We start from the raw sequence: 15,232 nt of genomic DNA on the forward strand, positions 1-15,232 counted from the left end.
TTATATAGGAGTTACAGAAATCGACATTGGAGTTGTGGTGGGCATGACTTACCTGGTCATTACTAAGACCTTTGACTCCACTCAGGAGGGGTTGGGAGTAGAACTACTACTAAGGAACAGACATAGCTTGGCAAAAATGTACGATATGGGGTTAGGGAGGTATTCAGGTGAAAGAAGTACTGCCAAAAATAAAAAAGTAATACTTAGGTTTTCCATATGCCTGATTGTGACAAACAGTTTGTAAGTAGTTCATTGATCATAACTAAGCAAGAAAAAGATAAACTTACACAGGGATCTCTCAGTAGAATCAAGTTTCAGTCTTATTCAACACTTTTTACGGAGTTCTGCTTTTGATCCTGGCATAACTTTATCGCTTACGGTCCTGGCATAACTTTATCTCTTTGATTCTTGGTTCCTACAGTTAAGCGTTCTGCTACTCTTTGGTAATTAAGAAAGACACCTATTTAAACTCCTGCCTCACTCATTAAAACTGTCTTTATAGAGAGGTAAACTCCCTGGCGCACCTCATGTTTGGATGGAGCCACACTTCTCCCCTACTTAAATGTACTCACAGCACACTTGAACAAAAGTGGGAGAAGGAACAAATTCCAGCGAGTGGTCTCATAGGAACAATGATGCTGTACTACATAGTATAAAATAGGGTAAGCCTTGAGGAATAGTTAACATCGAGGAAATGTGATTTGGAAGTTTGAACCTGGCCACAATACCTTTGATCAATCACAGAGAAGCTGAATAGTGATTTATCACAGGTGAAGGCCCTATATTCAGTCCTTTTTTGTGTGCTTTTCTTAGCTATACCTAAAAGAAAGAGAATGGGGTCAGCTTTTTCTTCATCTTTGCAATACAGGTGTCTCATTAAAAGATGAGGAATGAGGAATGAGTCTGAGGAAGAATTTTGAAAGCAATACTGATACCAGACACGAATCACCAATCTTGCAAGAAGCACTCATAAACAGCAAAAATCGAAGTGCGCAAAAACACAGCTTTATTTTTAACACTTTTGTCAGAATATAACAAAGACTTCTTCAGAATACTAAAATCAGTGACCACATGTTTTAAATACTTTCATTCAATAAGTCATGTGATAAAATAACCCAATAAAAAACAAATATATTTCAAAACATACAAAATAGAAACCCTCTTAAAGAAATAAAACAAAAAAAATTATGTATTAAAACTTAAACATAACAAAACATATTGAGTAACACCAACAAAAAAAGCTAAAATATACACACATTGTGCCTAACTGTTCGATGGTAATTAAAGAACTAAACCCTGTATGAGCGCAGTTTTAAAAAACTGACTATAGATAAACCATCATTTAAACCAGGTGCACAGAAGGCATTTAACCTAATCTGCCAACATAGCTCTTTAAAGTCTAACAAGTCTTCCCAAGATCCCAGGTATAATGCCAAACAAATGCAAAGTAAAGACCTATGCCACAATAGTCCTGAAGTATCAGGAGGGAAGAGAAAGAGAGAGAGAGAGTGAGGGCAATGAATATAATGGTGGCAAGACAAGAAAAGGATAGCACGGTATTTATCGCAACTGGACTGGACCACTAAAAGCAGTGTAAGAGAGTTGTGCAGCTGAAAACAGAATGATGTGGTGTATCATCACAGTGATGGACTCCAGAACCAATGTTGTTCTTGCTCTACCAAGCCCTGATTGGTCGACATCCTGAATACTGTGCACAGTTCTGGAGGCCCCACAGAGACATGGTCATCAGGTTGCTGAAAGGAGACCTGTGGCAACTCCACCACAAGGATGGGAGAGATGGAATGAAAGAGTAAGACTAACGATGAGAGAAGGGGAGATCTCATTTGAGACAAGAAGGGATGGGTGGGGCATTACATTGGTGCAAACCACCACCATTAGGAAGATGTGAAAGGGTCAGCCTGAATAGGAACATTAGAGGAAGAATGGCACATAAACAGCAGGCTGGAGGGTTCACATGTTCCCTGGATCTATGAATGTACTTCTTCAAAGGGAGGGCAGCTGACCCATAGAATGGACAATTGGAATGGGTGCTGGAGACAGAATTAATAGTAACATTGAAGGGTACATGGTACAATCACAGAAAGGGCAAGGGCAAAGGGCGGTAGAATGTTAAACGGAAGTAAACAAGAGACAAGAGAGCCTAATTATCATCTTCTGCCATGAGACAAATATAAAGGAATTACTAGCATGCATGATCTTATCTATCTGAACATAATAACATTTATCTGAATCAGTGCTGGACAAACTAGTAGACAAGCACATCCTAATGAATATTTCTAGAAAAAGCAGCATTATTGAAACTCCGAGTTAAATATTTTCTCATGTTGAAACCAGAGCTATTCTGGCTTTGTCAGTGGTCTGATCCTTCTTAAATTATTATAAGTTCAGTTTCTCTTTCCTAGCATATCCCAGGACTCAGTTAGTACATTGGAATTAGTATATTAGAAAATATGTAAAGTTCCTTCCAGGTTTAGTAATGCTTGTTAATTAAGTTTTCTGTTAGTTTCTTTGGTTCTATGTTATGTTAGGTGTCGTCAGTTCTTCTGCCACATTGCTTTTATCATAGGCGGTGGCTGAAATGGGTCCTTTAGAATTGGCCTATTACCCCAGTTACCTAACTATGTAACAAAAAAAAAAAAATTGACAAAAACAAATAACACAATCTAGCAACAGTGTTCACCATTGCAAGACATATATCCATTACAGTGGCTACCCTTCCTGTAAGAATAAAACAAGCACAGCTAACTATAATATACAACATACTTAAAAACTGCCATCATTACAAAATCTTGTAATGAAAAATTCTGCCATCTCAACCCAATTTGTTGACGTGTTATGGAAATAAAGCATATTCGGGTCTATATTAGAACACCGAACATTCAAAATGTCGAGTGTTCTAATATAGAACCCTACCAATCGAAAATACTAAACATCGAACATTCAGAACAGCAGATTTTTTCCTAGGGAAAAAATTCACTGTTCCAAAACACATATACACAACACAAGCACACCAAACAAACAGCAATCCACACACTTACACCTAAACTCTTACACCTAACCCTACACTAAACTATACACACACCACTAACTATCCACTTACCTTAACCCAAACCCTAACCCTAACAGTTGTTTGCCACTTCTTTCTTACTGCATATCGACACTCCAGATTGTTCGTCTCTTAGACACTTTATAATCTATCACATATTACTGAAGTTCTACATACCTTATAACTCAAAGGATATTCTCCATCTGTCAACTTTCATGTCGATCACTGCACGTAAACTATGATGGTTACAGTTGCCATTTGAATTGCAAAATTATTCCTTACTCCCTTTGCAATGTGTCAATGAACTGCAGGGTACACTTATGAAATTTAATTAGCATATTATTTTAGGAAAATTTTATTTGCTATAAATATTTTTATATACTTATTTAGAATGCAAAAGTAATTTGCACTTTGTAAATTATATTTTCTTTAATAATGTTGGGAGGGAGCTTGGTCCCCTCAGTTGCCACTTAAGGTTTAATTGAGGATTAAGGGGGTGAAAGCTACACTTATAAATCCCATTACAGACAAGATTTTGCAAATATTTTTGACTGATGTTATACTTTTATTGGCGATTCATCATATGCTCATTCTGTATTCAGAGTGTTCAATATCCACTGCCCAGAATTCTAAGTAACTGCCTAAAAACTAATTAGAAGTACATTGCCTAATATTAATGTTTCTTACTGTTTATTATTTAATTTTATCATTTATTAAATTTAATTTACTTGATAGTTCTTGATCAGTAACCTGCTTTCCTTTGCATCCACCTATTTCCTTTCACCTGCTATGTCTTCCATGTACCTCCATGTACCTCCACGTCCAGTGTCCTTTCAGCTCACTTCTCATTTGTTTTTCATTTTTATATTATATAACTTGCACTATACAGCTGGCCTGGCTATAGACAAAAGTGCTACTAAAATAGTGTAGTTTCACTTTTTAACCAGTAATGTCACTATTCCTATAGCTCTGTTGTTCTTGTTTTGAATTTTGTATATACTGTTTTATTCCTATTATTTACAAGATATGCTGTTGTATGGAAAAAATACACTTGCTGTTAACTTCATTTGTAGTCAATATTACTTTAATACTTGTGTTACTCCTCCTAATATTATGCATCATATCACTGACTCTATCTTACTTTATATTCTCTATAATCCTTTCAGCAAGCATCCCTTTTCACCATTCTTGCAGTAGTAAATGCATTAATGTAGATGGAATCACTACTCTGTATACTCTACTGTTTTAGGAATATTGCCTTACTGATGGTCTAAATTTGCTTTTTTCCCAGGTTTCGACTGCAAATGGGTTATATCTAAATGAAGTCTATCAGTCTGCAAAAAATAAGATTAACAAAAATAAACAACATACCTTATTCATAAAGCACTAATGAAGCGCTTGTTATAAATGCATTTTGATGTGTTTTTTTTGTAAGAAGCGATGTGCCAGTAATTCTGATTCTATGAAACAAAAATACTTATGTTTATAACCACTGGTTGGCCACTACTGTAATGTCATCTGGGCTTGTGAATACCCACAATGCATTATGCCTAGATTATATTAAAACAAGGTGAAGAGGGTAGCCTACTGAACCTCCAATGACTGCAGTGCTTTACCATTTATCCTATAATCAGTAAGTAAATTACAACAGGTGATCAAGGATTCTGGACTGATTATAGAGGTATACATAAAATAAGTGTGCATTTCACTTCTGTCATAGAATGAGGCAAGTAAAGCAACTACAGGCATCAAATGATGCTTTAGATTAGATCCTAAATAACCATAAATTTAATTTATAAATTGGTATGATATTTTTGTACTCATATTTGTTTGTCTTCAGAACAATTGCTTATAGCATCTGCCTAATTGTCTTGATTGTCATCAGACAATCAAGACTGTTACATAAATTGATAAAGCCGCAGTGGGATTACCCATGAAATGACTACAAAATACACAGTCAGACAGTTCTACATTATTTTGAAACAATTCTCTCCCTTCTTATTATTTGTGTTACATTATATCCATCTGCTTTATTTCTATTAGTTATGAGTAAACATTTCATTATTTCTTTTTTTTTAGTCATCCTAATAAACCAGAAATACCAGAAGATCTCATGGTAGAGTCTCAGATGGCAAAGGAAGAACAGAAGGATGTTACAGCTGTGGAACTTCTAATGAAAGGAGAGCGAGACATTGAAATGGGCCCTTACCCAGCCAAAGGAGAAGACACCAATTTTGATACTACGGAAGCCACAGTGGTTCTCATGGGTAGGGGCTGCTAGACTCATTCCTTATGGCTAATAACTTGAGGTGAAAGGAGCAGGGTATGGGCAGTTATAGTAAAAAAAATGGAAAGAGAGGGATTGTGAAAGAAACAGAAAAAAACTGAGGTGGATAATTTACAGTCATTTGGATTACTGCAGAACGACATGTATTGCAGCAGCATGCAAAACCAATATAGGTGCAAAAATAAGGAAATGAAAGTAAAAAAAGAAAAGAGAAACTGGAAATGCAGAATTTAAACTAGGAAGGGTCACTGAAGAAAAATGGAAAACGGGGGGGGGGGTATCTTTAATCCTTTAGTAGTGCAGAAGAAATATTACTGACATGCATGGCTACAAGAATCATTTATATGACTGTGATGTCTGCTGTCAAACCTTGTTGTTCAACTAAACTTAGACTTTAGAAATTTCTCCCAAAGCATGCACGTGGTCCAACTGGCTATGAAACGTACGGAATAATGCTTACAAAGTCAAATGTAAGAATTCACTGTATAAATTCAAAAATATACGAAACGTTGTCAGGATGAGAAAGAATTTATTTACAACGTAGTGAGCGCTTTCGCCGACAGGCTTCATCAGACTAACATCAACCATTGATTTAACTTCATTTAAATACATATACATAAAGTGTGATTGGTTATCCATGGTATCTAATTATCCACGTAATGGCTTGTGGACCGCCTCTGTAGGCATCACAATTAAATGATCACTACTAAAATAGACATTTATAGATCATACATATTATATAAAAACCTCATATCTAGAAAGCTAGTCAAACCATTAAACTACATTTATTCTTTAAAACTTCTTAAAACTTTTTAAAATGAATAAGAGTCATATCTAATATCATTCTGATACATTCATAAATCGAAGATGTATTCCTTTCATAACCTAATCTGTCATATGCTAGATCCAATAAACTCAAACATTGTTATCTAACATATCTTCGATTAAGATGTCAAACGACAGTAGCATAAATTACGCTCACATGCATAAGTTTTTTGCTAATATTAAAAGTTGTTGTGCTTATCTGTTATTCAAAGGAAATAACTCTGGATAATAACCATAATGTTTCCTTTAACAGTCTCAAAAATAAAAATAAAACAGCATCTGTGCTCTCTTCTGTTCCAGAAGAAACCTATTCAATATTGTTTACAGGGTAGTCATAGCTATATCTGCACGCTCTTCTGGTTCAGTCTAAGCACATTATTTACGTGGCAATCACGTCAGTCTGGCTATACTATCAGGCATGCGTATGTAATTTATTTGAAACAACATGTCATCTATGCATATTGACGAGGCATATACTAGAAACGATAACAGCGACTCCTATTTAATAACAAGTCGCACAATAACATAAGGGGACCAACTGAATTGTCTTCATGACATTGGTCTTCAATGTCATAAACTGTATATAAAAGGAAACAAACACAAACACTAAAACACTGAAATGAAACTACGACCATGAGGTCGAAAAACCAGGGATCTCAATTGAAGACAGGAATGGGCTAACATTAAAAGTGTAAGTATCTAGGGTGGAGTCATCTGAACAAGACCAGGGGGAAAAAACAGTATGAATATGTATGTGTAAGGTAAATGTATATATATGTGTATATCTATATATACATATATATGTGTGTATGAAAGGGAAGTTAAAGAAAAATATGCAATGCATCTAGAGTAACTATTGCCTGTGAACAGTAACCCTGAATATAACCAATGCATGATGTTACTATCAGTTCACTTATTTCTAAACACCCTCCTGTTCTTTAAAAAGGGTTTGATTTGTACCTTATCATTCAGGCCAGGTGGTTTATCTGACCTAAACCTGATGATCCACCTGGTCTCACTTTCTAGAGTCCTATTTATAATATCTCCACCTCTAATACCTTGCTTTAATTCTTGTATGACCTGGAAACAAAACTGGTGTCCACTCCCTACCTGCGAGCAATGTCTAGACAGAGCATTGGTATCTGTCCCTATCCTTATATGATAATTATGTTCTCTGATACGCTTTTAACATCCTATTGGTCTTCCAACAAGCCTTGCATAAAGCAAGGTATACTACGTTCTTGGATTCACAATTAGTGTTGGTGTGGAATGTGTACTTCCGTGCTGTGTTGGGATGTACAAACTCAGTGCAGTCACGAATGTAACTGCACTGGTTGCATTTCCCACAAGCTACTGTATTAACATGCAAAGCATTTACATGATGTAACCTTGAACTTATTTTGGGCTTACACAATAATCTCTTCAGGTTTGGATGGTTTTTGTAAATTACTCTTGGTTTTGGCCCCACCAAATTCTGTATTTGTTGATCCGACAACAGAATGTTCCAGTTTTTACTTAGCATGCCCACAAAGTTCTTACTATTCATACTATAGAAAGTAATAGGTTTTACTACCTTATCATTCCGTTTGTCTATATGAGAACATTCCTTTTGATCCAGAAAATAGGGTCTAGCTCTATCCATTCTCATTTCGTTTGTTTCATTCATGATGTCATTTATATTCCTGAGGTCATAGCCTCTCTCTAAAAATTTATTCATTAAGTCTACACATTCTACTTTATGTTGTTCATCACTGGGGTTAAAACGTGACGCTCTCATGAACTGGCCTTTCAGGATATTGTTAAAAACATACCCTGGGTGCATACTTTGTCTGTGCAAAAGATTATTTCTATGGCAGGCCTTTCTATGTATTGATGTATTTAGTAGTCCATTCCCCATTCTATAAATCTCAACATCTAAGTAAGAGATGTTAGTCCTAGATGAATTTGCAGTGAACTTAAGGAAGTCAGAGGAGGAGTTCAAATATATTATAAAATTATCTAAGGTCTCTTCATCACCCATCCATAAAAAGAATAGGTCATCGACAAAACGTCGATATAGTCTCACATTCTTCTTATACAAATCGTTGTTATACATATATCTAGCTTCCCAAGTAGACATGAGCTATTGGCACAAGAGGTGCCCATAGCTACGCCATCCTTCTGCAAATATAGTGTATTGTCAAAAACAAAAATATTGTTCGTTAGAACCATTTCTAAGAACAAAATTAATAGCTCCACCTTACTGTTCGAAAATTGTGTATTAGTTTTCAAATAATCAGATATATATGTCATACCTAGGTCATTGGGAATGACTGTAAATAAACTAACTACATCAAGGGTTACTAAGATGAACTGTTCATCATCCCTTAAGCTCTTAGTACAATCATATAGATCTAATAAAAATTGTTTACTATCTTTAAGTATTATTATGTTTTTATCTACAAGTGGTCTAAGTACACTATCAAGATATATTGATAGTGGTTCTGTAGCCCATCCTTGTCCTGCAACAATTGGTCTCATTGGTGGATCTATTAATGACTTATGAACCTTAGGTAATCCCTGGATACATGGTATTACAGGGTTTTCGACCTTAAAATAGTCATACAAATTTTTAGTAATGTCTGAGGACATAAGAAGATCATCCAATGTATAAAAGATGGAAAAAACTTTATCCATCAAAACTGGAGCATCTATTTGCATGTATGAATTTGTGTCCTCTAACATCAGCTTCATCCTAGCATTATATTCAGTTGTATCTAACAAGACTATTGGGCCTCCCTTATCTGCTGGTCTAATTACCAGGTTTCTATCATCCTTTAACTCCCTTAACGCTTTTCTCTGTTGAAAATTCAAATTGTATTTATATTTGTGCTTATCATTCAGAGCATTCTGTGAGTGTGCGTATATATCATTTTCAATAACATGACTAAATACTTCTAATGTAGAGTTCAACTGTGGGGTATAAGTACTGACTGGTCTGAAACTGCTTGGACCTCTGTCCTGAATGTTATTCCCAAACTCTAAAGCTAACTGTATTTTCCTGGTAAACAGCTTAGTATCTACAACTAGATCTACAATATCCGTCTTCCTAGATGGAATAAAACTCAACCCTTTACTCAGGACTTGTTCTTCATATGTCGTTAGAATCTTACTAGACAAATTCACTATTAATGTGTTACTCTTTCCCACATTTTCTTGATAGTGGGTCCTTGTTGTTCCTCCATTGACCACTTTCTTTTTTGTCTGCCTCTGCTTGCAGACCTTTTTCTCCCCAAAAAATTGTCCTGTGCAATGGGAAAAGGTATATTCACCTTATTAACATTGCTAGAGCTACTAGACTGCTTATTCACATGTTCTTTAGGCCTAACTACTTGTGAGTACGTTGTTACTATGGGGGGAAAGGTCTCCCTGGGCTGAATTCCCTCTCTTTGTATCTCAACGGCACCATTGTTTCCATCTCCCAATGTTGGGTGATTATCACCTCCATCATTGAGGTGAGAATCTACTGTAGTGAACTGTTTCTGACTCCCTGAGATCATATTTGGCTGAGATGATTCAGACCTGACATTGGGAACTATTGTCTCATTTGGGACAAAAGCAGTATCATTAATTGCACTACTCACTTGCCTATTGCTACCTTGTAATGCAATAATTTCAGAGTTAGAAGAAGAAAAATTATTACTACTGGGCCTCCCTCGTTGTTGGGAATGGTCCCTATTGTGTGTTACATATGTTGTACTACCATAGTTCTCCTTGGGCCACATAAAAACATGATTGTTGGTGAAATCACGTAAGTCTCTGGTAATCTTATTTCTTTTTTGATCCAACAATCGTTTCTCCAATAGTGTTACATCATCTAAAACCTTTTCTAATCTTAAAATATATACATTTTCATTATATTTAAGTAAAAAACTGTCATATAAGTCTTTAACCAGTTCTCTAAGTCCATTTTCTTCAGGCGTGTGATAGTCAATAAGTAAACGCATGTGGCTGTAACTTAGCTCCAAATTGAGCTGCTGCCACCTATACAACAAGTCCGGAATCTGGTTGCCGGATGTGGGCATTTTTAAAATTCTAAGCCCACGCGGCACTATTTTCTTGTTAATACATGTCTCAAAGTACTGTCTCTGTACCTGGAGTCTTTTTAACTTGGTAAACGCTTTTTCCAATTCCTCAAGATCTCTCCACGCATTCGCGTCTCGTGTAGTGTCTCTGTCACCTTCCGATATCTGGAAATCTGGTATATAACCCAATAACTGGTTCCGTTCACCACTCAAACAAATTTGAAAATGATCCTGGAGATTAGATGGTTTCGTCACTGCCGGTGGAACGTACGGCAACTCTATGCTATCAATTCCTTGTGCGTCAGTTCCTTGTGCATTTACGTTCGCCATCCTCGGTTGTTGCTGTTCAAAAGATAATGAAATAAGCGAATAAACAATCCCAGAAATGAGCAGCAAATAACCAAAGGCTAAGGACAACGTGCTGTAAAAGTAATAAAATAGAAATTTCTCCCAAAGCATGCACGTGGTCCAGCTGGCTATGAAACGTACGAAATAATGCTTACAAAGTCAAATGTAAAAATTCACTGTATAAATTCAAAAGTATACGAAACGTTGTCAGGATAAGAAAGAATTTATTTACAACGTAGTAAGCGCTTTCGCCGACAGGCTTCATCAGACTAACATCAACCATTGATTTAACTTCATTTAAATACATATACATAAAATGTGATTGGTTATCCATGGTATCTAATTATCCACGTAATGGTTTGTGAACCGCCTCTGTAGGCATCACAATTAAATGATCACTACTAAAATAGACATTTATAGATCATACATATTATATAAAAACCTCATATCTAGAAAGCTAGTCAAACCATTAAACTACATTTATTCTTTAAAACTTCTTAAAACTTTTTAAAATGAATAAGAGTCATATCTAATATCATTCTGATACATTCATAAATCGAAGATGTATTCCTTTCATAACCTAATCTGTCATATGCTAGATCCAATAAACTCAAACATTGTTATCTAACATATCTTCGATTAAGATGTCAAACGACAGTAGCATAAATTACGCTCACATGCATAAGTTTTTTGCTAATATTAAATGTTGTTGTGCTTATCTGTTATTCAAAGGAAATAACTCTGGATAATAACCATAATGTTTCCTTTAACAGTCTCAAAAATAAAAATAAAACAGCATCTGTGCTCTCTTCTGTATTTGTATGACTATTTTAAGGTCGAAAACCCTGTAATACCATGTATCCAGGGATTACCTAAGGTTCATAAGTCATTAATAGATCCACCAATGAGACCAATTGTTGCAGGACAAGGATGGGCTACAGAACCACTATCAATATATCTTGATAGTGTACTTAGACCACTTGTAGATAAAAACATAATAATACTTAAAGATAGTAAACAATTTTTATTAGATCTATATGATTGTACTAAGAGCTTAAGGGATGATGAACAGTTCATCTTAGTAACCCTTGATGTAGTTAGTTTATTTACAGTCATTCCCAATGACCTAGGTATGACATATATATCTGATTATTTGAAAACTAATACACAATTTTCGAACAGTAAGGTGGAGCTATTAATTTTGTTCTTAGAAATGGTTCTAACGAACAATATTTTTGTTTTTGACAATACACTATATTTGCAGAAGGATGGCGTAGCTATGGGCACCTCTTGTGCCAATAGCTACGCCAACCTCGTCATGTCTACTTGGGAAGCTAGATATATGTATAACAACGATTTGTATAAGAAGAATGTGAGACTATATCGACGTTTTGTCGATGACCTATTCTTTTTATGGATGGGTGACGAAGAGACCTTAGATAATTTTATAATATATTTGAACTCCTCCTCTGACTTCCTTAAGTTCACTGCAAATTCATCTAGGACTAACATCTCTTACTTAGATGTTGAGATTTATAGAATGGGGAATGGACTACTAAATACATCAATACATAGAAAGGCCTGCCATAGAAATAATCTTTTGCACAGACAAAGTATGCACCCAGGGTATGTTTTTAACAATATCCTGAAAGGCCAGTTCATGAGAGCGTCACGTTTTAACCCCAGTGATGAACAACATAAAGTAGAATGTGTAGACTTAATGAATAAATTTTTAGAGAGAGGCTATGACCTCAGGAATATAAATGACATCATGAATGAAACAAACGAAATGAGAATGGATAGAGCTAGACCCTATTTTCTGGATCAAAAGGAATGTTCTCATATAGACAAACGGAATGATAAGGTAGTAAAACCTATTACTTTCTATAGTATGAATAGTAAGAACTTTATGGGCATGCTAAGTAAAAACTGGAACATTTTGTTGTCGGATCAACAAATACAGAATTTGGTGGGGCCAAAACCAAGAGTAATTTACAAAAACCATCCAAACCTGAAGAGATTATTGTGTAAGCCCAAAATAAGTTCAAGGTTACATCATGTAAATGCTTTGCATGTTAATACAGTAGCTTGTGGGAAATGCAACCAGTGCAGTTACATTCGTGACTGCACTGAGTTTGTACATCCCAACACAGCACGGAAGTACACATTCCACACCAACACTAATTGTGAATCCAAGAACGTAGTATACCTTGCTTTATGCAAGGCTTGTTCGAGCTACTACGTAGGGAAGACCAATAGGATGTTAAAAGAGCGTATCAGAGAACATAATTATCATATAAGGATAGGGACAGATACCAATGCTCTGTCTAGACATTGCTCGCAGGTAGGGAGTGGACACCAGTTTTGTTTCCAGGTCATACAAGAATTAAAGCAAGGTATTAGAGGTGGAGACATTATAAATAGGACTCTAGAAAGTGAGACCAGGTGGATCATCAGGTTTAGGTCAGATAAACCACCTGGCCTGAATGATAAGGTACAAATCAAACCCTTTTTAAAGAACAGGAGGGTGTTTAGAAATAAGTGAACTGATAGTAACATCATGCATTGGTTATATTCAGGGTTACTGTTCACAGGTAATAGTTACTCTAGATGCATTGCATATTTTTCTTTAACTTCCCTTTCATACCCTCCCTTCCCCCCCCCCCTCCCCCTTACACACATATATGTGTGTATATATTGATATACACATATATATACATTTACCTTATACATACATATTCATACTATTTTTTCCCCCTGGTCTTGTTCAGATGACTCCACCCTAGATATTTACACTTGTAATGTTAGCCCATTCCTGTCTTCAATTGAGATCCCTGGTTTTTCGACCTCATGGTCGTAGTTTCATTTCAGTGTTTTAGTGTTTGTGTTTGTTTCCTTTTATATACAGTTTATGACATTGAAGACCAATGTCATGAAGACAATTCAGTTGGTCCCCTTATGTTATTGTGCGACATGTTATTAAATAGGAGTCGCTGTTATCGTTTCTAGCATATGCCTCGTCAATATGCATAGATGACATGTTTAAATAAATTACATACGCATGCCTGATACTATAGCCAGACTGACGTGATTGCCACGTAAATAATGCGCTTAGACTGAACCAGAAGAGCGTGCAGATATAGCTACGACTACCCTGTAAACAATATTAAATAGGTTTCTTCTGGAACAGAAGAGAGCACAGATGCTGTTTATTTTTGAGACTGTTAAAGGAAACATTATGGTTATTAACCAGAGTTATTTCCTTTGAATAACAGATAAGCATAACAACTTTTAATATTAGCAAAAAACTTATGCATGTGAGCGTAATTTATGCTACTGTCGTTTGACATCTTAATCGAAGATATGTTAAATAACAATGTCTTGAGTTTATTGGATCTAGCATATGACAGATTAGGTTATGAAAGGAATACATCTTCGATTTATGAATGTATCAGAATGATATTAGATATGAGTATTATTCATTTTAAAAAGTTTTAAGAAGTTTTAAAGAATAAATGTAGTTTAATGGTTTGACTAGCTTTCTAGATATGAGGTTTTTATATAATATGTATGATCTATAAATGTCTATTTTAGTAGTGATCATTTAATTGTGATGCCTACAGAGGCGGTCCACAAGCCATTACGTGGATAATTAGATACCATGGATAACCAATCACACTTTATGTATATGTATTTAAATGAAGTTAAATCAATGGTTGATGTTAGTCTGATGAAGCCTGTCGGCGAAAGCGCTCACTACGTTGTAAATAAATTCTTTCTCATCCTGACAACGTTTCGTATATTTTTGAATTTATACAGTGAATTCTTACATTTGACTTTGTAAGCATTATTCCGTACGTTTCATAGCCAGTTGGACCACGTGCATGCTTTGGGAGAAATTTCTATTTTATTACTTTTACAGCACGTTGTCCTTAGCCTTTGGTTATTTGCTGCTCATTTCTGGGATTGTTTATAAACTTAGACTTTATTTAAGACCTATTTTTTCCTAGTGTACAACATTTGATTCTACAGCTATCTTTCATTAGAGAAATAATGGAATAATCAGAGTGTTCTTTGGTCACATGAAGTAATGTTGCTCACCGGATCTGCAGTGTCAGTATTCACTTAGACTTTATTTCTCTCAGTGACCTTGATTGAATAGATGTATTTTTTTCTACATATTTCCTTCTTCAGACTATAAAAAGATGTTATTTAGTTTGATAAAGTCACCAATTAGTGCACTCGTTAATACCAATTCCCACAAAGAAGTTTATCTTTTTTGTGTTTTTTTTTTTTTTTGTCAAATGAACTGTATTTCATACAACCATAGACAACTGACATGTTGAACATCATAACATGAATTTAACGATTAAAAGAATTAACATATTTACAAATTCCATTCTTTGGATGAGAAGTTAAACCGAGGTCCCAAATGCTTGAGTTGGTGGTAGCTGAGGTGGATGTAAAAGATGCTACAGCCCTTATTACAAAGAGTAGAAGTTCCTAGATGCCCTGGCAAAAGTTCACCTAGTAGTAATAATACCACTTTTGGTCACCCCTGAAAAGAAGCCTCTAGTGTAATGGGACTAACCTGGTCAACAAACGACACATATGTATAGATAAACAAATAAATAAAATCTT

The 15,232-nt window shown here is 35.4% G+C and overlaps 1 protein-coding gene across 3 annotated transcripts in view; it reads left to right on the top strand.

The window, feature by feature from the left end:
* SLC4A1 (solute carrier family 4 member 1 (Diego blood group)) overlaps window positions 1–15,232 on the top strand; it is a 512,400-nt gene that overhangs the window by 265,323 nt on the left and 231,845 nt on the right. For all 3 annotated transcript variants that reach the window (XM_044055258.1, XM_044055259.1, XM_044055260.1), the window contains one exon: window positions 5,147–5,334. In XM_044055258.1, the coding sequence (XP_043911193.1) occupies window positions 5,147–5,334 (188 nt within the window). The remainder of the gene's footprint in view (window positions 1–5,146; window positions 5,335–15,232) is intronic.

This window comes from Protopterus annectens, chromosome 13.part0, assembly GCF_019279795.1.
Source record: "Protopterus annectens isolate FY-2018-M chromosome 13.part0, PAN1.0, whole genome shotgun sequence".
NCBI lineage: Eukaryota > Metazoa > Chordata > Ceratodontiformes > Protopteridae > Protopterus > Protopterus annectens.